Source organism: Pristiophorus japonicus, chromosome 9, assembly GCF_044704955.1.
Source record: "Pristiophorus japonicus isolate sPriJap1 chromosome 9, sPriJap1.hap1, whole genome shotgun sequence".
Lineage (NCBI taxonomy): Eukaryota > Metazoa > Chordata > Chondrichthyes > Pristiophoridae > Pristiophorus > Pristiophorus japonicus.
The window spans coordinates 106,355,961-106,381,494 of record NC_091985.1 but is presented as its reverse complement, the minus strand read 5'-3'; the positions used below and the strand labels follow the sequence as shown (position 1 = coordinate 106,381,494).

The following is a 25,534-nucleotide window of genomic DNA, read 5'->3' as shown; positions in this document are numbered from 1 at the left end:
GAGAGAGAGAGAGAGAGAGAGCGCTCCAGAGAGAGAAAGAGAGAGCGCGCTCCAGAAAAAGAGAGCGCGCGAGCGCTCCAGAGAGAGGAGAGAGAGAGAGAGAGAGAGAGAGAGAGAGAGCGCGTTCCAGAGAGAGAAAGAGAGAGCGCGCTCCAGAAAAAGAGAGCGAGCGCTCCAGAGAGAGAGAGAGAGAGAGAGAGAGAGAGCGCGCTCCAGAGAGAGAAAAAGAGAGAGCGCGCTCCAGAAAAAGAGAGAGCGCGAGCGCTCCAGAGAGAGGAGAGAGAGAGAGAGAGAGAGAGAGAGAGAGAAAGAGAGAGCGCGCTCCAGAAAAAGAGAGAGAGCGAGCGCTCCAGAGAGAGAGAGAGAGAGAGCGCGCTCCAGAAAAAGAGAGAGAGCGCGAGCGCTCCAGAGAGAGAGAGAGAGAGAGAGAGCGCGCTCCAGAGAAAGAGAGAGCGCGCTCCAGAAAAAGAGAGAGAGCGCGAGCGCTCCAGAGAGAGAGAGAGAGAGAGCGAGCGCTCCAGAGAGAGAGAGAGAGCGAGCGCTCCAGAGAGAGAGAGCGCGCTCCAGAGAGAGAGAGAGCGCGCTCCAGAGAGAGAGAGAGAGAGAGAAAGAGAGCGCGCTCCAGAGAGAGAGAGCGCGCTCCAGAGAGAGAGAGAGAGAGCTCCAGAGAGAGAGAGAGAGCGCACTCCAGAGAGAGAAAGAGAGCGCGCTCCAGAGAGAGAGAGAGAGAGAGAGAGCGCTCCAGATAGAGAGAGCGCAGAGTCCGGAGAGAGAGAGAGAGAGAGAGAGAGAGAGAGAGAGAGAGAGAGAGAGAGAGAGAGAGAGAGAGAGAGTGCGCTCGAGAGAGAGAGAGCGCCCGAGAGAGAGAGAGCGCCCGAGAGAGAGCGCGAGAGAGCTCGAGATCCAGAGCGAGAGATCCAGAGATCCAGAGAGAGAGAGTGATCCAGAGAGAGAGAGAGATCCAGAGAGAGAGAGATCCAGAGAGAGAGAGAGATCCAGAGTGTAAAGTCCTGTCCCTGGAGTACAGACTCACACGAGGCACATGCTGAAGTCAAGATCACTCAGGACCTGCACCTTTATTTCACAGCTCTCGAATGCCACACACTTGCCCGAGACCTGTCTTTATATACCTGTGTGGAACAGATAGGCAGATATGCAAGTGCACCCCTGGTGGTAAGGTATGCTTGTGGTTACAGGTCATATCTAGTTACAGTCATGCATAGCATGGTAAGATATAGTTATATACAGTAGTGTGAGATACATGACATCACCCTCCCCCAAGGTCTTATTTGTCTTTACAGATTCAGTCTCTCAGGTGGTCTACGCTCTCGCATGGAGCGTCTTAGTTGTGGTTCAGTTGTTTGCTTTGGTGCATGTTTTTCTTTCGGTGTGATTGTTGGTATCTCGCCTGGGCTGTCTGTTTCGTTCAGTATGATTGTTGGTATCTCGCTGGGCTGTCTGTTGAGACTGCCCGTTCCTCAGGTTGTTCCCTCTGTCTGTCCACCAGGTGTGGTGTGAGTTCCACATTGTAGTCTGCCTCTGGTTCTGCAATGTTGTTGGTGAATCTACTTTTTACTTGGTCTACATGCCTCCGGCAGGTTTGGCCATTGTCCATTTGTACCACCAGTAGTCTGTTTCCTTCCTTGCCTGTTACTGTCCCTACAAGCCATTTGGGACCCCCGCCATAGTTTAGCACAATCACTTTGTCCCCTATCTCATTTCACCTCCCCGTCGAATTTCGGTCATGGTACTCAGTTCACTTACGGCGCTTTGCCTCAACGATTTCATGCATGTCTGGGAGGATTAACGAGAGCCTTGTCTTTAAGGTCCGTTTCATCAATAGTTGCGCGGGGGAAATCCCAGTCAATGAATGCGGACGAGATCTATATGCCAGCAGCAGTCGCGACAGGTGGCCCTGCAGCGTGGGACCTTGGATTTTAAGCATGCCTTGTTTAATGATTTGCACTGCTCGCTCCCCCTGGCCATTGGAGGCGGGCTTGAATGATGCCGTCTTAACGCGATTTATGCCGTGGTCAACTATAAAATCTTATAATTCTGCGCTGGTGAAGCACGGACCATTATCACTGACCAATATGTCAGGAATTCCGTGCGTTGCAAACATGGTTCCAAGGCTCTCCACAGTGGTGGAGGTGGTGCTCGAGTTTAAAATGGTGTATTCGATCCACTTTGAAAATGCATCGACGACTATGAGGAACATTTTGCCCATGAATGGGCCCGCATAGTCTACATTCACCCGCGACCATGGTTTGGTGGGCCAGGGCCAGGGGCTCAGGGGGGCCTCACTGAGTTGGGCACAAATGGTGCACCGTTGGACGCAGAGCTCCAAGTCCGCGTCAATGTCAGGCCACCAGATGTGGGATCTGGCTATGGCCTTCATGAGAACGGTCCCCGGGTGCTCACGGTGGACAAATGCCCCTCTGCCTCGCAGAGGCATAACTACTCAGCTGCCCTACTTCAGGCAGCCTGCCTGTAGTGATAGTTCATGCATGCACCTATGGAAAGGTTTGATCTCCTCGGGGCAGGCATCGCGAGCCTCTGCCCAGTCCCCAGTTAAGACACATCGTTTAACTAAGGATAACGTGGGGTCACTGGTCGTCCAGGCTCTGATTTGGCGAGCCCCCGTCATGGGCGAACCTGTGGACTCAAAGGCATTGATTGCCATGACTATCTCACAGACCCTTCCGTGGTCGCCAGGGGTAGTCTGCTAAGCGCATCGGCACAGTTGTCTGTGCCTTATTGTGTAGTCGTAAGACGCCAGCATGAGTGCCCACCGTTGAATGTGCGCCGAGGCGTTGGCGTTTATTGCCTTGCTCTCGGAGAGCAGAGACATGAGGGGCTTGTGGTCGGTTTCTAATGCGAACTTGGCCCCGAAAAGGTATTGGTGCATCTTTTTGACACCGTACACGCACGCGAGCGCCTCCTTCTCTACCATACCGTACCTGCGCTTTGCCCGCGAAAGTGACCTGGAGGCATAAGCTATGGGTTGTAATTTACCCGCACTGTTGACATGCTGTAAAACGCACCCAACCCCATACGCTGACGCATCACATGTGAGAACTAGCTTTTTACCTTGATCAAAAAAAGCCGAAACACTGTTGGAACATAGAAGGTTGCGTGCCTTTATTGAAGGCGCGTTCCTGGGCGTCCCCCCAAAATCAATTGCACCCCTTTCTGAGTAGCACATGGAGAGGTTCCAGCAGCGTGCTTAAGTTCTGCATAAATTTCCCAAAGTAATTGAGAAGCCCGAGAAAGGCGCGCAGTTCCGAGACATTCCGGGGTCTGGGTGCCAGACGAATTGCTTCGGTTTTGGATTCTGTTGGGCGGATTCCATCAGCGGCAATCCTTCTGCCCAAAAATTCAACCTCGGGCGCGAGAAACAGACATTTGGATTTCTTAACTCTTAGGCCTACCCGATCCAACCGCTTTAGTACTTCCTCCAAATTGCGGAGATGGGAGTCGGTGTCCCTGCCCGTGATAAGTATGTCATCTTGAAACATAACCGTCCCCGGGATGGACTTGAGCAGACTCTCCATGTTGCGCTGGAATATAGCAGCTGCCGACCTGATGCCGAATGGGCATCGATTGTACATGAAAAGGCCTCGATGTGTGTTGATGGTGGTGAGTAGCTTAGACTCTTCAGTCAGTTCTTGCGTCATGTACGCAGATGAGAGGTCTAGTTTCAAGAAAAGTTTTCCTCCAGCCAATGTGGCAAATAGGTCCTCCACTCTGGGCAGCGGGTATTGGTCCTGTAGGGAGACTCTGTTTATGGTAGATTTGTAATCCCCACAGATTCGTACGGATCCATCAGGCTCCATGACTGGGACAATGGCACTTGCCCAGTCGCTAAATTCCACGGGTAAGATAATGCCTTCCCGCAGAAGCCTGAGCAGTTCATATTCAATCTTTTCCCTCGTCACATAGGGCACAGCTCTAGCCCAGTGATGGACCGGTCTAGCATCCTGTGTGATGTAGATTTTAACTTTAGCCCCTTTGAAGGTGCCCTGGCTGAAAGAAATGTTCAAATTGACTTAGAACTGTTGAGCAGGAGGTCCATTCCTTTGACAACATGGCGTGAACATCATCCCATTTCCAATTTAGTTTTGCCAGCCAGCTTCTCCCCAACAGTGCTGGGAGATCTCCGGGGACAATCCACAGGGGAAGTCGGTTCACCGTCCCTTTGTGTGTGACTGAGAGCATGGCACTGCCAAGGACTGGGACGATTTCTTTGGTATAGGTCCTTAGTTTGGTGTCGATCCTTGTGAGTTTTGGTCTGTTGCTTTTGTGCGGCCACAGCTGTTCAAATTGTTGAGCGCTCATGAGAGATTGACTCGCTCCCGTATCCAGTTCCATGTTGATGGGTATCCCGTTGAGGAGGACCCTCATCATTATTGGAGACATCTTGTAGTAAGAACAGTGGCCATTGATCGTGTTGACCCGCTGTACCTCAGTGTCCCGGGCACTGTCCCCACCATCTTCTGGTCCGCTTTCCGACCCTTCCGATTCATATACCAGCCGAGTTGCTGTTTTTCTACACATGCGGGCCAGATGCCCTGTATAGTTGCAGTTTCTGCAAACGGCATGCTGAAATCGACACCCCCTTGATGAATGCCTTCCCCCACATCTCCAGTACAGACCGCATCCATTGTTTCCGAAGGATGAGCTGTGTCTGGCTGATCTCTCTTGAGCTTCTCTCAGTTTGTAGTTGATTGCTCGCATTGTGGGTTGATGAGGTGTGAACGGTCGTTCATGTGGCCCTTGATGGCTTCTGGCGCCACTGCCTGCTGTTGAGGGCCTGCTCTCCTGCCTTTGTCTGTGTGTGGGGGTAGTGGCTTGTTTCACGCTGTGAACCCCTTGTTCCGATGTTTCGTTAGTTGTCGTACCCGCAGTGTCGATCAACCTCGTTTCTTCTTCTCCTGCCAAGAATGTCTGTGCAACCAGTGCTGCTGCCTCTAGGGTCAAGTTCTTGGTCTCTATCAGCTTTCAGAATATGTCTGCCTGGCCTATTCCTTCAATAAAAAAGTCTCAGTACTTCTCTCCTTCGTTCATCGGAGAACTCACATAAACTAGCCAGCCTCCAAAGTTCCGCCACAAAGTCGGGTATGCTCTGGCCCACACAGCATGTGTAGTTGCAGATACCTGTGTCTGGCCATGTGTAGGCTGCTCGCTGGCTTCAGGTGGTCTCTTACCAGTGTGCTCAACTCTTCAAACAACTTGCTTGCTGGTTTCTCTGGTGCCAGCAGGTCCTTCATTAAGGCGTATGTTTTCGAGCCACAGCTGGTCAAGAAATGGGCTCTTCTCTTGTCTGCCTTATCATCGCCTTACCAGTCTTTGGTTACAAAGCTTTGCTGAAGCCTTTCTATAAAGTTGTCCCAATTATCTCCAGCATTGTATTTTTCATCTGAGCCGTTGATCGCCATTCTGTGGATTCTGTAATCCCGTAACTCATCGCCACTGTAAAGTCCTGTCCCTGCAGTACAGACTCACATGAGGCACATGCTGAAGTCAAGGTCACTCAGGACCTGCACCTTTATTTCACAGCTCTCGAATGCCACACTTGCCTGAGAACTGTCTTTATATACCTGTGTGGAACAGGTATGCAGTGTCTCCTGCAAGTGCACCCCTTGTGGTTACAGGTCATATCTAGTCACAGTCATGTATAGCATGGTAAGATACAGTTATGTAGAGTAATGTGCGATACATGACAGAGAAAGAAAGAGAGAGAGTGAGAGAGAGAGAGAGAGAGAGAGCGAGCTCCAGAGAGATAGAGAGCGAGCTCCAGAGAGAGAGAGCAAGAGAGAGAGTGCTAGAGAGAGAGAGAGAGAGAGAGAGAGAGAGAGAGAGAGAGAGAGAGAGATTTAATAAGGACGGGGGCATCAAAGGTGGTGGTGGTTGTGTATCTGTAAAGCATGCACTCCCATGTTCCGCCACCAGGGAGCTCATCCCCTTTAGTCCCAAGCGACCCCAGCACCAGTTGGGAGCACTGTATATAAGCTGGCTCCTAAGGCCTGTTCCTCACTCTGGAGTGTCTTATTAAAGACTGAGGTCATTGTTACTTTAACCTCCCTGTGTGCAGCCTCATCTGTGTTAGGAACACAATATCTGGCGACGAGAATAAGAATCCAACGCAAAGATGCAGCAACCTGTGGGCATCCTGGAGAAGTTCTTGGAGGGTGAGGACTGGGAAGCCTATGTCAAACAGCTAGACCAGTACTTTGTAGCCAACGAGCTGGACGGAGAAGGAAGCGCTGCAAAAAGGAGCGCGGTCCTCCTCACAGTCTGTGGGGCACTGACCTACAGCCTCATGAAGAATCTTCTGGCTCCGGTGAAACCCACAGATAAGTCATATGAGGAGCTGTGTACACTGGTTCAGGACCACCTTAACCCGAGGGAGAGCGTGCTGATGGCAAGGTATCGGTTCTACACGTACCAGAGATCTGAAGGTCAGGAAGTGGCGAGCTACGTCGCCGAGCTAAGGCGACTTGCAGGACAATGTGAGTTTGATGGCTACCTGGAGCAAATGCTCAGAGACTTTATTGTACTGGGCATTGGCCATGAGACCATCCTACGAAAACTTTTGACTGTAGCGACAACGACCCTCAGTAAGGCCATTGCGATAGCACAGGCATTTATGTCCACCAGTGATAACACCAAACAAATCTCTCAGCACACAAGTGCTAGCAATGTTCATAAATTAACTGGAACTGTGTTTGCGAGCAGAAATGTACAGGGCAGAACCCACGAGTCTGCAACTGCCAGAAGGCCTCAGGTGACCCAGATGACTCAGAGTCCCCAAAAAAGGATGAATGCAAGGCAATTCACACCTTGTTGGCGTTGTGGAGGCTTCCATTCAGCCTATTCATGCCGCTTCAAAGGGCATGTTTGCAAGAGCTGTGGAACAATGGGGCACCTCCAACGAGCTTGCAAACGAGCTGTAAGCTCTGCAAAACCTGCTAACCACCCTGTGGCAGAGGATGATTGGTCCATGGTGGATCAAAGCAATTTCAAGCCTCAGAGAGAGGAAGCAGATGTTGAAGTACACCGGGTGCACACATTTTCGACAAAATGTCCACCTATAATGCTGAACGTAAAATTGATTGGCTTACCCGTAGCCATGGAACTGGACACTGGCGCAAGCCTATCCATCATGAGTAAAAAGATGTTTGAGAGACTGTGGTGCAATGAGACACTCAGACCAGCCCTGAGCCCCAGCCACACAAAACTGAGAAGGTACAGCAAAGAGCTTATCACTGTCCTGGGCAGTGCCATGGTCAAGGTCACCTACGAGGGCACGGTGCACGAACTGCCACTCTGGATTGTCCCGGGCGATGGCCCCACACTGCATGGAAGAAGCTGGCTGGGCAAAATCTGTTGGAACTGAGTTGACATCCGAGCGCGATCACATGTCGATGAGGCCTCATGTACCCAGGTTCTGAACAAATTTCCTTCCCTTTTTAAGCCAGGCATTGGAAACTTTTCCGGGGCGAAGGTGCAGATCCACTTGGTCCCAAAGGCACGACCCATTCACCACAAGGCACGAACGGTACCTCACATGATGAGGGAGAGAGTGGAAATCAAGCTGGACAGGCTGCAACGCGAGGGCATCATCTCCCCAGTGGAATTCAGCGAGTGGGCCAGCCCGATTGTTCCAGTACTCAAAAGTGATGGCACGGTCAGAATTTGCTGCGATTATAAAGTAACTATTTTCTATGTTTCTATGTTTCTAAAGGAAGAGGAGGACCTGGAGAAAAAGTGGGGCAGAGCACAGTTGCACATCAACGGCTGAAAAAACAGGAGTAGATGCAGCCCAGGAAACATAAAATCAGGAGCGGGAGCAGCTTGGAAAAAAATATAATAGCAGCATGCAACAGAAATAGACGGAATAGAATGGGGCCAATATCAGCTGATTTTTGCTACAGGAATGAGAGGGAGTAAAGCATTGCCTGGTCACTGTTTCTAAAGTGAGTTGCACGTAAATGTTATTTTGTAAATGGCGTGTACAGATTGTTTTATATTCCCATTTGCAATGAAAAAGAGATAATCAACACATTTGAAAAATGAACACAGCTTGTGGATTAAAATCAGTAATGGAAAAAAAACATTAGACAAGGAACGCTGGATAAACAAAGTAATGTAGCTGGCTTGAGTTTGACAGTCAGAGTCCTTAACCCTCGAGGACGGCATCAACACTTTAATAACTTATCCAAAATGAAAAAATGTACTCAGCATAAATGAGAAAAATTTCGTAATCAGCTTGTTCTGACTTTGATCTACTTTCTGGATCTTTTCATTGGGCTATTTCATACATCGGACAAGCAATTCCTTTATAACATGCAGTGAAATAGATCCAATATCATTGCGGGTCAAACCAAGGGAACACATCGGGCTAGAATTTTGCCTCGGGTGGTGGGGCAATCGGCCGCCCATTATACGCAGCGTCTAATACACCATTGACTGCAATCAACTGAATTTCAGGTGCTGCGTAGGACGGGCGATCGATCCCATACCGCCTGTTTTGTTCCACCGCCCGAGACAAATTTCTCAGCCCATAACTTCAGTTCAAATAATGTGCAATCATGAAAGCCATTACATTTGCCACTGGCAAACAAACAGCTAAACGCGACCTCCACAAGTGGAAAACCGAATAAATGCTCCCCAGTTGCTTGGAATACAATCGAGGATCACAGGTCAAGCTCCACCGCTCAAGCTTTTCTTTTTAAATATATGAAGTCATTCAAACCTATCATTTTGCTCATGCCTTGTAATGCAATTAAGCCCATATCGCCATCTTAACTCAATGCCAGGCCACTTTCCTTACACCCAATTCTAAACAGGACCTCATCCATTTGCCTTCTGAAAGATTACAGGGTTTGCTTTCTCCCAACCTGATGGTAGTTAATTTTCTTATTCTTATCTAGAGGGTCAGGAATTTGACTTAGCCTTTCATTTATTTTCCTTTAAAGTATTTGCTCCTCCCCCAATGTTCCCACCTCATCTCCTGGAGATACTGGCTCATGGGGTATGGTTCCACAAGGGTTTCGGAACTCGCTGATTTTCCTCTTTCCAGGGGCTGCTGAAGTCAATTCCAACAGCTCAGCTGCTACCCAACAGAGATCAGCTCACTCTCCCTTTTCAATAACACAATATCTTTTGTAAGTACAATCATCAAATCTTGATGTGATTACTTCTGACTAACATTTTGCTGAATTTTAAAATATATCCAATTTTAAACACCTATAATTAAATGCTGTTATAACACAGCAGGAAAATAAAACAATACAGTGTGGCATGTGCTTAATTTATATCCCCCCCTCCCCCTTCTCAGTGGAATTAGTCAGTTAGTGTATTCTTTTGGTATATGGTTTAACCTGTACTATCAAAATATAATGAGTGTTAAACCATCTCATTTGAGATGTGAAAAAAAATCACTATTTATGATCAGAACTTCCTACAATTTTGTTTTAAAACAAAGTAAATTGTCACAGATTTAAAAAGAATGGCCAAAAGCGAGCGAGAGAAAGACAAAGACAGGAAGGGAGAAAGTTGTACTGATTGAATTGAGTGAGTCCAATATTAATTGTTGCAGCTCCAATTGCTATGAAATGAAATAGCTTAATGATTCCTATCTGGCCTCAGCTCACCTGGCACTTTTTCAGTCTGCCTTTGAAAAGGTTGGGGGGAGCATGTGTGGGAACACAACAAATACACAAATATCCTGTTCAGATAACTAGGGGGTCCTATTGGTACAACACTGGGTTACACTAATATATAGTTAGACATTGGGTAAAATCTTAAACGCAAGCCTGTGGGAGTGACCAGTACCACTGTACTGAAGAGAAAACTAAGGCATGACTGCAAATGTGTAATAGATGGATTAAAAACAGGATCTACTCAAATACACAATTAACACAAACAAAGTAAAACAGCTTGGGAACATTATTTTTGAGTAGCTTATAATCCCTTTTAAGTATATATTTGAAAAATATAATGCCATATTTATTCTGGAAAAACAAGGCAAAAGAAAATGAAAGCAGAACACCCACGTGAACTGGCAAATCATAAGCTCAGGTCCTTTACGCAGTGTTTTAAATATTGGAAGGTGTATGCTGTGTGTGTCCTTACTCACTACACATATTAAATTAATTGGACTATATCATTCCCAGATTTGTTTAATAACCCTTTCTGGACTACAATCACATTAGCAGCTTTTACAATTACTCATGTTTCCAAATATTACGAGATTTATACAATGAGTGTCCTTAATTCCACTTTATCAATTCCTTAAAAACAGTGTCCTCGTTTGTACTCTGAGCAATTTATTCAGACACGTCATGAATAAATTGCTCAGATTTCTTACTAACCATGAGTGACAATTTCCTGTGTGTTCGAGATGTGATGAAATCCTACAATCGGATTAAAAAGAATCCGTTACTATTTTGCTAAACATTATACATAGAGGAGCTGTACCCTCCCTCCCCCTAAAACTTTGTTGGTTATTTTCCATAAAATCCCAATGAATTCCTTGGCACATTGGTATTAGGGAGAACACTGGAGTTCTCGCTTGTGATTACAAATGATAAGTTACTAAAAGTTCATCCACACTATTTTTCACTCACTATTTTTCCTTTGCTCATCCTTGATGGGTTAATTTGTCCCTCAATACTTTGTTACTGCTGAGATGATAAATGTCCTCACCAATTTTATTCCGCTTCTCTCAACTCTCTGCTCAATCAAGTATGTCTAGAGCCTTTTTCTCTTGAATTCTTACATTTTGGGATTTTTGACAATTTTGTTTTCCTTCCTGGATTTGGGAATGAGTTCTGTTGACGTGTTAAAGCACAAGTGAATTTGCACAGGTTTATAAAGCAACAGACAGAAGCACTGAGACAGAGTAAAATTTGATGTGTTAATGATTCAACTATCATTAAGCATCTTGCTATCTCGTCTCTGATGGGCTAACCTAACAAGCACACCTATTATGGCAGGGATAATTCTATTGATGTGAGCTCAGCACATCATCATCATGGGCTGTCCCTCGAAATCGAGGAAGACTTGCTTCCACTCCAAAAGTGAGTTCTCAGGTGACTGAACAGTTCAATGATGGAATTACAGTCTCTGTCACAGGTGGGACAGACAGTCGTGGAAGGAAAGAATGGGTGGGGAGTCTGGTTTGCCGCACGCTCCTTCCGCTGCCTGCGCTTGTTTTCTGCATGCTCTCGGCGTCGAGACTCTAAGTGCTCAGCGCCGTCCCGGATGCTCTTCCTCCACTTAGGGCAGTCTTTGGCCAGAGACTCCCAGGTGTTGGTGGGGACATTGCACTTTATCAAGGAGGCTTTGAGGGTGTCCTTGAAGCGCTTCCTCTGCCCACGTGGGGCTTGCTTGCTATGTAGGAGTTCCAAATAGAGCGCTTGCTTTGGGAGTCTCATGTCGGGCATACGGACGATGTGACCGCCCAACAGAGCTGGTCGAGTGTGGTCAGTGCTTCGATGCTGGGGATGTTGGCCTGAATGAGAACATGGACATTGGTGTGTCTGTCCTCCCAGTGGATTTGCAGGATCTTGCGGAGGCAGCGTTGGTGGTTTTTCTCCAGCGCATTGAAGTGTCTACTGTACATGGTCCACATCTCGGAGCCGTATAGGAGGGCGGATATCACTACAGCCCTGTCGACATAAGCTTGGTGCCAGATTTTAGGGCCTGGTCTTCAAACACTCTCTTCCTCAGGTGAATGAAGGCACACTGGAGACGGTGTTGGACCTCATCATTGATGTCTGCCCTTGCTGATAGTAGGCTCCCGAGGTATGGAAAATGCTCCACATTATCCACGTATACTCTTGGGAGAAGAGGTAGTCAGTTTGGTTGACAGATCCAGTGGTGAATGCCTGAATGGGGAAAGAGTCAGAGGCTGCACTCTTTCACTTCTTATGAATACATAATACAAGAAAAAATAAATATTTGAGCACTCAGATCTTTAATGGGAAAATACTGCAAAGTGCAGATCTAGGTCTGGAGCTGAAAGCAAAAATGCAGGTAAGCTCATAATTATGGATGAAACTGAGTACTGTGAGCAATGAGTAAGTGTGACCTTAGCTCCTTTAATAAGACTCCTGAGTGCAGGTACTGCGTGGGTGGCCTGCTTATATACAGTGCTCCCAATGGATGCTGGGATCCCTTGGGACTCCAACAGTTAGGCCCTCTGTAGTGGTGTGATACAGATTGCCAAGGGTTAAATACATAACAATCAGTTTTTGCTCTTTGATGCTGCCTAGAGAAAGATAGTGCCAAAAAAGAGTAAATCAGCAGCTAAAAGTGACAGGGTATATTTTTTATTATTTTTTCAGGAGAGAAGGGATATGGAGTGAAGAAAATGGATTTGCTGTCTGTAAAATAAAACAGCTTAACTATTTGCATCAGGCGTTGGGAAAATGCTGGAGTCCATTGTTAAGGAAGCAGTAGCGGGACATTTGGAAAACCGTAATTCAATCCAGCAGAGTCAGCATGGTTTTATGAAAGGGAAATCATATTTGACAAATTTGCTGGAGTTCTTTGAGGATGTAATGAGCAGGGTGGATAAGGGGGAACCAGTGGATGTGGTATATTTGGATTTCCAGAAGGCGTTCGATAAGGTGCCTCATGTATCATGCACAAGATAAAAGTTCACGGGGTTGGGGGTAATATATTAGCATGGATAGAGGATTGGCTAACTAACAGAAAACAGAGAGTCAGGATAAATGGGTCATTTTCCAGTTGTCAAACAGTAACTAGTGGGGTGCCGTAGGTATCGGTGCTGGGGCCTCAACTATTTACAATCTATATTGATGACTTGGATGAAGAGACCGAGTGTAATGTAGCCAAGTTTGCTGATGATACAAAGATGGGTGGGAAATCAAATTGTGAGGAGGACACCAAAAATCTGCAAAAATGATAGCTCAGAAGAGCAAATTAATATTTTAAATGGAGAAAAATTGCCAAGTGCTACAGTACAGACGGACCTGGAAATCCTTGTGCATGAAACACAAAAAGTTAGTATGCAGGTACAGCAAGTAATCAGGAAGGCAAATGGAATGTTGGCCTTTATTGCAAGGGAGAATAGAGTATAAAAGCAGAGAAGTCCTGCTACAACTGTACAGGGTATTGGTGAGGCCACACCTAGATCACTGCATACAGTTTTAGTATTTAAGGAAGGATATACTTGTATTGGAGGCTGTTCAGAGAAGGTTCACTAGGTTGATTTTGGAGATGAGGGAGTTGACTTATGAAGATAGGTTGAGTAGGTTGGGCCTATACACATTGCAGTTCAGAAGAATGAGAGGTAATCTTATCAAAACGTATAAGATAATGAGGGGGCTCAACAAGGTGGATGCAGAGAGGATATTTCCACTCATATGGGAAACTAAAACTAGGAGACATAGTCTCAGAATAAGGGGCTGCCAATTTAAAACTGAGATGAGAAATTTCTTCTGAGGGTTGTAAATCTATGGAATTCTCTGCCATAGAGAGCTGTGGAGGCTGGGTCATTGAATATATTTAAGGCCGAGATAGACAGATGTTTGAGCGATAAGAGAGTAAAGGGTTATGGGGAGTGGGCAGGGAAGTGGAGCTGAGTCCATGATCAGATCAGCCATGATTTTATTGAATGGCAGAGCAGGCTCGAGGGATCAAATGGCCTACTCCTGGCTCCTATTTTTTATGTTCTTAGGCCTCGTCTCACTGAAATGTTTTCAGTCAACTACTGAAAAATTGAAGGGCACATGCAAAAGGCACAATATTCAGTTCAAATCACAAATTGCGTCCTATTTTTATATGCATGGGTTACGCTATCATATAATTAAACATTGGGAAAAAGGGAACCCGCCTGAATCAAAGAGGCTCAATCTGCTTATGGGAGTGAGCAGTACTACCATACTGGAGAGAATATTATAGTCAGAGCCGAAACTTCTAACAGTGGAGTAAACACATTGGCCCGGAAACAAATGTGCTGGCCCCGAAGTAAGCCTCACACAAAGAGCTCACGATCTCGTTCAAGAAGTTCGGGTTTTCTGACGCATAATCCAAATCAATGGAGTATAGTGGGGATCCCCTAGTCCGAGCTACTGAGACATCAACAATCCTGAGGGTTCAGAGCAAGTATGTTCCCTTAAAGAAAATGAGTGGGACTAACAAATCTAGAGCTCTCTGGATGTTAAGGGGCATACAGGGTAGGATAAAGAAAAAAATAGATGCTTATGACAGATACCGAGGGCTCAATACTGCAGAAACCCTAAAAGAGCATAGAAAGTACAGAGGTACAATTAAAAAGGAAATTAGGAAAGCAAAGATAGCGCATGAAAATATTTTGACCAGTAAAATCAAGAAAAACCCAAAGATGTTTTCTAAATACATTAAGAGCATGAGGATAACTAAAGAATGAGTAGGGCCTATTAGAGACCATAAAGGTAATGTGTGTGTGGAGGCGGAAGTTGTGGGTATGGTTCTTAATGAATACTTTGCGTCTGTTTTCACAAAAGAGAGGGGCGATGCAGATATTGCAATCTGTTTTTTTTCTCTCTTTCCCACAGCAGCTGTTAATGATTCTGCCATCTCCATTTACATCCCATCTGGACTCATTTTTTGTTTCTTAACTTGTCCCATTACCATCTCCTTGTGCCTTGCATCATCATCCCTTTGTTTCTTAATCTCTTCGGCCTTCCACCTTATCACGGACCTTCCCTTGTTTTTTCCTCCCCTCCCCTTTCCCTGCACTTGCTTAAAAACCTCTTACATCTCTAACTTTTTCCAGTTTTGACGAAGGGTCATCGACCTGAAACGTTAACTCTGTTTCTCTCTCCAGATGCTGCCTGACCTGCTGAGTATTTCCAGCATTTTCTATTTTTATTTCAGATTTCAGCATCCGCAGTATTTTGCTTTTGTATAAGTTATTTTTCAAATTGAGTATTTTAATTGGATACACCTCATGGTATGTTAATTTATGGCCTGCATTATTTTATACCAATATCATGGACACACCTTCTAGGGCAATTTAAAGGCTATCCAGTGGGTGGAAAGGCACTGTGATTCCTATGAGCAATTCTTACTTCTGTAAAACAAATAATAAGGGATTTTAAAGGAATAAGTTTCTGTTGACACATTATTGAAGAATATTCTCAACCTGCACCTGGCCTTTCCAAAATTTGGGTTAGATGTTCAGAAAGGTGTTCCTGGATCAGAAAATGCTGCACATTGCTGCCATGTTAGTAAATATGAACTCAGTTCCTATGTAACCATAGAATGCCCAGAGTAAAATACTCCATTTTAAATTTAATTGGAGCTGCACAAGTTCCTTGTTAATAACTTTAACAAGTTTGCAAAAAGAAAAACAAAATTAGAAAATCATTTTGGGGTTAAAGATGTACAAAAAGTCTCCCATTCCATTTATTCCAAACATATTTTTTTCATTAAAATTAATGAAGTCAGGAATGTTGACCATGATCCATTTCAGATGGTCCCTCATATCATGTCCATCAAATATGTTATGCTGCAAGTTAGCTATAATTTCCTGTGAATCAACATTATGAGGATCACAATACTGATGATACACTGGCAAACAAAATGTTGCAAACAGCTGCTCTACTCTTACACTATAAGCTTGGCACCACTTCCATCCTTCCACAGGACAGTCAGACTTACATTAAAGAAATCGATCGTCAAAAAAACAATGAAAATGTCACATTCAATTGCCAAAAATGCTGTTGTTTTCAAATTACACATTTAATTACTTATCTTCTGCCTTTCTAGACTTTGAGCTGCCAAGGTATGATACTGATCATTCACATGTCTTGTTAATAGTGACAAACGGAAACCAGAACTACTGAGAGAAATAAATCCTCTGTGTTCTCATTTGTCACAACAAACATTGTAAATCTGGACAATTTGGATGAAAAAAAACAGACAGACTGTTTTGGTGGGTTTAATTTTCTGAAATACATATACACCATGCATACACTCTCTGGAAGGCCCCACAGGTAAAACTGCAATGGTACATTAAGCTCTGCCACAGCCAATCCCCACCTCAGATTTAATTCAATTCATTTCAATGGGACTGACATTACATGCAGTTCCTGCTGTAGTTGTTCAATGCAAGCTTCTGAAAATGGTCTGTAAAAGAACTGAAAACACAAACCATGCCTCACCCTGTGGCTTGTGTGCACTGGATACAAGTGTGGCTTGTTTTTCTCCTCATTTTTAAAAAACCTCAAAACTTCATGAGGAGTAACATTGAAGACATATTTCACTGAAACAGACATGACAGCACGAGTACCAAGAGTCATTTTCTCTTGGAGTTTAGAAATTCATACGTGTTTCGAGCTTCATTTGTTTTTAATCAATGTCAATGGTTCCTCACAATGGAATTGCTGCTTTCGAACTCACTCCTTGATATCAATTCCAGAACTTACCACACAACACATTTCACAAATTAACCATATTCTGAACTAAACACTGAACCTGCAATTCAGTGTGACTGCCTGAACACATGGAATAACTGAAGTGACCTATGAAGCTGCTGACTTAGCTTCATACTAAAACCATTAAAAATCACATGCATATAAAGCATAATGTTCATCAGAGTAGCACAGCATGTTGCTATTCAGTTGGGCTATAACAAAGTGGTAGGATGCTGATTCAAGCCTGCAATCCCCACACTTTGAGTTCCCAATCTAAGTTGTGCTATCAATGTTTGAAGTTATTCTAGTGGCATAAATATGGACATATCTGATGGTTCCTTGGTAAATGGACTGCCCAGTGTGGAACTGAATAATACAGACCAGGAAAGTCAGAAAGCTCCAATCCCTGGTCTTTGTTGACTTTGCAGATCTCAGCTATAGGAGTGTTATAGTTGCCATGGTTCTGGAGCCCTAAAGGTTGGTGAATCAAAACAGAAACTAGCCAGTGTTCCTCCCCCAATACCCTATCAAATGATCTCTGCTACAAAGGGTGCATGTGAATTTCCAGTGAGGACACGATTAGACTTGGCTGTGATGCCTCAATCTTTAAAAACTTTTCTAACACTCACTTTCAAAATTCACTCAGTGGAGGCATCAGGCGCAGCTGATGCCCATAGAAACATTCCTCAAACAAGAATCAGTGCTGTCGGAAGAGAAGGAGAGAAAATCTTTGGGAAATAAATTGAGTTAAATGCATATGTTTACCTTTGACAGGTGTGGTTAGAACAGTTGAATGTTCTGCTGGCTCAGTACCTTCATTCTCATGTGATCCAGAGGTAATCCTTTTTAGCTCAGCTTCTGCATTTTCACATAACTCCTGTCGTGAAGATTCCACACTAGATTGCTCATCAGAAGTTAAGGACTGGTGCCCATCATCAGAATATGATGAATTAACAATGTCAAGCAACGATTGTTTTTCCTGATAGGAATATTGTGATAGTGAAGCTGCAGATGCAGATGATCTACTAGTGCTCTCTGATGAAGAATAAGAACTCGATGCTTCACTAGTTAAGAATGGAGACTGAAGAGAAGGTGCCTGCAGGATTAGAACAAAAAAATCAGAACAAAGCCCTCTTTATTCTCAATCTCATATTTTATCTAAACATTTGAAGATATCTAACCAGTTGGCATGCATATAAGCAGCTTGCATTCCTACAATACCTTGTCATATCTCTCAAAAAAGTCCCAAAGGCTTTACAGACACCAACATCACTGATATTATGTAAGCAAACATGGCAGCTAGCAAAAGATAAAGGACTAATTAATCTGGCTGAGGGAGAAACGTTGGCCAGGACATGAACTCTTGCTTTTCTTTGAATCATGCCATGGGATCTTGAGCATCCATTTGAACTACAGGAACAGTGTCTCACATTCACATCGCATCTGAAAGATAGTACCTCCAATATGCAGTATCACTTAGTACTACACTTACATTATATGCCCAAATCTTAGAGTGGAACTTGAATAACAAAAATCTGGCTCAGTGACTTCAACGCTATGTAGTTTCTTCTCAAATTATGCTCTATGTATGCTGTGATTGACAACTTTTCATTAGACTCTTTTGCCATTAACTTTGGGGTTGTCTAAGATTCTATTTTCTCTCGCAGAGTTTTTTCCTCACATCAGTAATCTCCTCCATCCAGCCCTAAACACTCTTTTGTTGATGATTTTACTCTCCTTTCATCAATTTAATTTAGATCACACCTCCCAAGTGTGCATAACCTTTGGGCATCTCAGTGCAATAGTTGAATCACTGCATTTTATTTCCTCCATGATCCTTCATCAAATATACAGTTCCTTCATTTCTCTCAAGTACAACCAACAATTACCACATTTACCTGATGGCTCTTCTCCATAGTTGTTCTTCATCGATCATATTATAGACATCACTGTTTCATCAAATGGAACTTCTAAATCTTTCTCCATTAGTAAACCGCATCCAAGCTTAGGTTCTGAATTTGTGCCAAACACTTATTTTCCCTCTCAACAACTCTTAACTCAGTGTGAATGCCAAGTTCTTTCAAAACATGAATAATGCACCATATTTGGATAGAATATAACACTTCGCTTGCATTTCTGGATCAGATGCAACAAAAAGCTTGTGGTCTGATATTTGAGATATCATCTGACTTCTAGACCCCAATTTCCCCTCTGTCACATTTCTTGTCTGCCCGTGATTTATTTATACTAGCGTGATGACTGCTCTATTGAAATTTCCCCTTGTTCCTTGCTAAGGTCCAGATATATCCTATACACTCTTCTTCCACCTTACATATCTACTATGCTAAAATCGAGGTGCAATGCAATCTCTTACTCAATCTTTTCTAAGATTTCTTCTGTGAAACACAATAAAATTCTCAGTCTTTCAGTCATGTTCAGGTTTTTAAAATTCAAGCTTGATATCACCAAATCATGAAATCCTGATTTAACTGGTCTTATTTTACACTTTTCAACCTTGGTGGTACCTTAGCCTATCTAAAAAAAAACTTATCTATGTAGGAACATCGGCAAACAATTTTCAAAACTTGGTGCGTTATTATTTAAATTGGTTAAATATTTTACAAATTAAAGGAATTAGCCAAGATGCTTCCTGACATCTTCTTTTATTTAAAATACATTGTTGATGTTTTGTGCTGAAGCCAAAGGATGTGCTCAGAAGTAAAACACTTCAACCAGTTTTTCCACCTATTCGGTGGTACATTCAATTTTCATGGGTGTACATCTTCAATGGAATGGAAATTCAAAGAGGGTGTATAACAGGCGGACTATCTGATATATTATCCGTTTTACACCGCTGGCGAAGTTGAATGTTCTGCCGATTGTCTGTATGAAGTGTAGCACGGCTAGAGATAGAACAAAGCTCCCTCTACTGCATTAGCAACGTGCCTTTTCCAAAACTCAGAAGATTGTATAGTGTGTCATGTATCCTATATGGCTACTGTTGGTACGATCTCAAGGTGTGCCACCAGAGGGCACAGCAGTGGGAGACTTGTAGGTTACCTGTACAGGTGTGCCTGGCCTAGTATAAAAGGCAGGTCCACCAGGTGTGAACGTCACTCGGGAGTTAACAAATAAAGGAGCTGCGGAATACCAAGGGGCAGAAAACGCTAGTGGGAGTTGTGTACAGACCACCAAACAGTAAGGTTGGGGACAGCATCAAACAAGAAATAAGGGATGCATGCAATAAAGGTACAGCAGTTTTCATGGGTGACTTTAATCTACATATTGATTGGGCTAACCACATGGTAGCAATGCAGTGGAGGAGGATTTCCTGGAGTGTATTAGGGATGGTTTTCTGGAGCAATATATCGAGGAATCAACCAGGGAGCTGGCCATCCTAGATTGGGTGATGTGTAATGAGAAAGAACTAATTAACAATCTTGTTGTGCAAGACCCCTTGGCGAAGAGTGACCATAACATGGTAGAATTCTTTATTAGGATGGAGAGTGATACAGTTAATTCTGAAACTAGGGTCCTGAACTTAAGGAAAGGTAACTTCGATGGTTTGAGGCGTGAATTGGCTAGAATAGACTGGCAAATGATTCTTAAAGGGTTGACGGTGGATAGGTAATGGCAAACATTTATAGATCACATGGATGAACTTCAGCAATTGTACATCCCTGTCTGGAGTAAAAAATAAAATGGGGAAGATGGCTTAACCGTGGCTAACAAGGGAAATTAAGGATAGTGTTAAATCCAAGAGGCATATAAATTGGCTAGAAAAAGCAGCAAACTTGAGGACTGGGAGAAATTTAGAATTCAGCAGAGGAGGACAAAGGGTTTAATTAAGAGGGGGAAAATAGAGTACGAGAAGAAGCTTGCCGGGAACATAAAAACTGACTGCAAAAGTTTCTATAGATATGTGAAGAGAAAAAGATTAGTGAAGACAAACGTAGGTCCCTTGCAGTCGGATTCAGGTGAATTTATAATGGGGAACATTGAAATGGCAGACCAATTGAACAAGTACTTTGGCTCTGTCTTCACGAAGGAAGACTAAAATAACCTTCTGAAAGTACGAGGGGACCGAGGGTCTAGTGAGAAGGAGGAACTGAAGGATATCCTTATTAGGTGGGAAATTGTGTCAGGGAAATTGATGGGATTGAAGGCCAATAAATCCCCGGGGCCTGATAGTCTGCATCCCAGAGTACTTAAGGAAGTGGCCCGAGAAATAGTGAATGCATTGGTGATCATTTTCCAACAGTCTATCGACTCGAGATCAGTTCCTATGGACTGGAGGGTAGCTAATGTAACACCACTTTTTAAAAAGGGAGGGAGAGAGAAAGCGAGTAATTATAAACCAGTTAGCCTGACATCAGTGGTGGGGAAAATGGTGGAATCAATTATTAAGGATGAAATAGCAACCCATTTGGAAAGCAGTGACAGGATCAGTCCAAGTCAGCATGGATTTATGAAGGGGAAATCATGCTTGACAAATATTCTGGAATTTTTTGAGGATGTAACTAGTAGAGTGGACAAGGGAGAACCAGTGAATGTGATGTATTTGGACTTTCAAAAGGCTTTTGACAAGGTCCCACACAAGAGATTGGTGTGCAAAATCAAAGCACATGGTATTGGGGGTAATATACTGACGTGGATAGAGAACTGATTGGCAGACAGAAAGCAGAGAGTCGGGATAACAGGTCCTTTTCAGAATGGCAGGCAGTGACTAGTGGAGTGCCGCAGGGCTCAGTGCTGGGACCCCAGCTATTTACAGTATACATCAATGATTTGGATGAAGGAATTGAGTGTAATATCTCCAAGTTTGCAGATGACACTAAACTGGGTGGCGGTGTGAGCTGTGAAGGGGACGCTAAGAGACTGCAGGGTGACTTGGACAGGTTAGGTGAGTGGGCAAATGCATGGCAGACGCAGCATAATGTGGATAAATGTGAGGTTATCCACTTTCGGGGGCAAAAACGCGAAGACAGAATATTATCTGAATGGTGGCAGATTAGGAAAAGAGGAGGTACAACGAGACCTGGGTGTCATGGTTCATCCATCATTTAAAGTTGACATACAGGTGCAGCAGACGGTGAAGGCGGCAAATGGTATGTTGGCCTTCATAGCTTGGGGATTTGAGCATAGGAGCAGGGAGGTCTTACTGCAACTGTACAGGGCCTTGGTGAGGCCTGATCTGGAATATTGTGTTCAATTTTGGCTCCTAATCTGAGGAAGGATGTTCTTGCTATTGAGGGAGTGCAGCGAAGGTTCACCAGACTGATTCCTGAGATGGGGCGATTGTCCTATGAGGAGAGATTGAGTACACTAGTCCTATATTCTTCAGAGTTTAGAAAAATGAGAGATGAACTAATTGAAACATACAAAATTCTTACAGGGCTTGACAGGGTAGATGCAGGGAGGAGGTTTCCTCTTGCTGGGGAGTCTAGAACCAGGGGTCACAGTCTCAGAATAAGGGGTAAGCCATTTAGGACTGAGATGAGAATTTCTTCACTCAGAGGGTGGTGAATCTTTGGAATTCTTTACCCCAGAGGAACCAGTTGTTGAATATATTCACGACAAAGATCAATAGATTTTTGTATACTAAGGGAACCAAGAGATTATCGGGCTAGTGCAGGAAGGTGGAGTTGAGGTAGATCAGCCATGATCTTATTGAATGACGGTGCAGGCTCGAAGGACCGAATTATAAGGAAAGACGTTGTAGCTTGGATGATGTAGAATCAGTATGGGTGGAGCTATGAAATACCAAGGGGCAGAAAACGCTAGTGGGAGTTGTGTACAGACCTCCAAACAATAGTAGTGATGTTGGGGAGGGCATCAAACAGGAAATTAGGGGTGCATGCAATAAAGGTGCAGCAGTTATCATGGGTGACTTTAATATGCATATAGTTTGGGCTAGCCAAACTGGAAGCAATACGGTGGGAGGAGGATTTCCTGGAGTGCATTATGGTTGGTTTTTTAGACCAATATGTCGAGGAACCAACTAGGGGGAGGCCATCTTCAACTGGGTGTTGTGTAATGAGAGGGGATTAATTAGCAAGATTAATTAGCAATCTCGTTGTGCGAGGCCCCTTGGGGGAAGAGTGACCATAATATGGTGGAATTCTACATTAGGATGGAGAATGAAACAGTTAATTCAGAGACCATGGTCCAGAACTTAAAGAAGGCTAACTTTGAAGGTATGAGGCGTGAATTGGCTAGGATTGATTGGGGATTGATACTTAAGGGGTTGACAGTGGATGGGCAATGGCAGACATTTAGAGACCGCATGGATGAACTACAACAATTGTACACCCCTGTCTGGCGTAAAAATAAAAAAGGGAAGGTGGCTCAACCGTGGCTATCAAGGGAAATCAGGGATAGTATTAAAGCCAAGGAAGTGGCATATAAATTGGCCAGAAATAGCAGTGAACCCGCAGACTGGGAGAAATTTAGAACTCAGCAGAGGAGGACGAAGGATTTGATTAGGGCAGGGAAAATAGAGTACGAGGGGAAGCTTGCAGGGAACATTAAAATGGACTGCAAAAGCTTCTATAGATATGTAAAGAGAAAAAGGTTAGTAAAGACAAACGTAGGTCCCCTGCAGTCAGAATCAAGGGAAGTCATAACTGGGAACAAAGAAATGACAGACCAATTGAACAAGTACTTTGGTTCGGTATTCACTAAGGAGGACACAAACAACCTTCCGGATATAAAGGGAGTCAGAGGGTCTAGTAAGAAGGAGGAACTGAGGGAAATACTTATTAGTCGGGAAATTGTGTTGGGGAAATTGATGAGACTGAAGGCCGATAAATCCCCAGGGCCTGATGATCTGCATCCCAGAGTACTTAAGGAGGTGGCCTTGGAAATAGCGGATGCATTGACAGTCATTTTCCAACATTCCATAGACTCTGGATCAGTTCCTATGGAGTGGAGGGTAGCCAATGTAACCCCACTTTTTAAAAAAGGAGGGAGAGAGAAAACAGGGAATTACAGACCAGTCAGCCTGACATCGGTAGTGGGTAAAATAATGGAATCAATTATTAAGGATGTCATAGCAGCGCATTTGGAAAGAGGTGACATGATAAATCCATGCTGACTTGGACCTGTGAAAGGGAAATCATGCTTGACAAATCTTCTGGAATTTTTTGAGGATGTTTCCAGTAGAGTGGACAAGGGAGAGCCAGTTGATGTGGTATATTTGGACTTTCAGAAGGCTTTTGACAAGGTCCCACACAAGAGATTAATGTGCAAAGTTAAAGTACATGGGATTGGGGGTAGTGTGCTGACGTGGATTGAGAACTGGTTGTCAGACAGGAAGCAAAGAGTAGGAGTAAATGGGTACTTTTCAGAATGGCAGGCAGTGACTAGTGGGTTACCGCAAGGTTCTGTGCTGGGGCCCCAGCTGTTTACATTGTACATTAATGATTTAGACGAGGGGATTAAATATAGTATCGCCAAATTTGCGGATGACACTAAGTTGGGTGGCAGCGTGAGCTGCGAGGAGGATGCTATGAGGCTGCAGAATGACTTGGATAGGTTAGGTGAGTGGGCAAATGCATGGCAGATGAAGTATCATGTGGATAAATGTGAGGTTATCCAACTTTGCTGGTAAAAACAGAGAGACAGACTATTATCTGAATGGTGACAGATTATGAAAAGGGGAGGGGCAATGAGATCTGGGTGTCATGGTACATCAGTCATTGAAGGTTGGCATGCAGGTACAGCAGGCGGTTAAGAAAGCAAATGGCATGTTGGCCTTCATAGCGAGGGGATTTGAGTACAGGGGCAGGGAGGTGTTACTACAGTTGTACAGGGCCTTGGTGAGGCCACACCTGGAGTATTGTGTACAGTTCTGGTCCCCTAACTTGAGGAAGGACGTTCTTGCTGTTGAGGGAGTGCAGCGAAGGTTCACCAGACTGATTCCCGGGATGGCTGGACTGACATATCAAGAAAGACTGGATCAACTGGGCTTGTATTCACTGGAGTTCAGAAGAATGAGAGGGGACCTCATAGAAACATTTAATATTCTGACGGGTTTAGACAGGGTAGATGCAGGAAGAATGTTCCCAATGTTGGGGAAGTCCAGAACCAGGGGTCACAGTCTAAGGATAAGGGGTAAGCCATTTAAGACCGAAATGAGGAGAAACTTCTTCACCCAGAGAGTGGTGAACCTGTGGAATTGTCTACCACAGAAAGTTGTTGAGGCTAATTGACTAAATATATTCAAGAAGGAGTTAGATGTAGTCCTTACTACTTGGGGGATCAAGGGGTATGGCGAGAAAGCAGGAATGGGGTACTGAAGTTGCATGTTCAGCCATGAACTCATTGAATGGCGGTGCAGGCTCGAAAGACCGAATGGCCTACTCCTGCTCCTATTTCTTATGTTCCTTGTGCAGGCTGAAAAACAAATGGAATTATTCGCGTACTTTTTGGGAGCCGACATTTCTCTTTATTTTGGCAGTTAGAACTAGAGGGATTTACAACACAGAGAGAGAGTATTTGGCCAATTGTGTCTGTGCCAATTCTTTGCTACAGCAACCCAAAACTAGCTCTACTGCCATGCCTTCTTTCCACATTTGTGTCTTAATAATATTAAATGGGTACCTTGAAGATTCAGTTTTTGATGAACTAATCTATTATTTATAAATTAACCTTTATCCTGTATCAAAATCCATGTTATTTTGTACAGTTAGGTTTTACAATTAGGAACTCGAGTGATGCTGTAAAATGAAGATGCTAAGATGTTAACATAACAAGCTGGATCTTACAGCTGACATTATAAAGAGAGTTGCTTCTGCTAATTCTGGTCACCATATTATAAAAAAGCATATAGAGACACTGGAGAGGGTGAAATAAAGATTTATAAGGATGATACCAGAAATGCAAGCATCTACCTATCAGGGAAGGATGAACAGGCTGGATCTCTTTTCTCTTGAAAAGAAAAGGCTGAGGGGTGACCTAATCGAGGTCTTTAAAATTATGAAAGGTTTTGGTAGAATAGACATAGCGAGAGTGTTTCCACTTGTGGGGACGAGCAAAACTAGAGGCCATCAGTATAAGATAGTCACCAAGAAATTAAATAGGGAATTCAGAAGAAA

At 44.1% G+C, this 25,534-nt stretch overlaps 1 protein-coding gene across 1 annotated transcript in view; it reads right to left on the bottom strand.

The window, feature by feature from the left end:
* Positions 1–25,534, bottom strand: part of LOC139273163 (connector enhancer of kinase suppressor of ras 3-like) — a 468,583-nt gene that overhangs the window by 89,746 nt on the left and 353,303 nt on the right. The window contains exon 20 of the mRNA XM_070889671.1: positions 17,202–17,532. Coding sequence (XP_070745772.1) covers positions 17,202–17,532 — 331 coding nt within the window. The remainder of the gene's footprint in view (positions 1–17,201; positions 17,533–25,534) is intronic.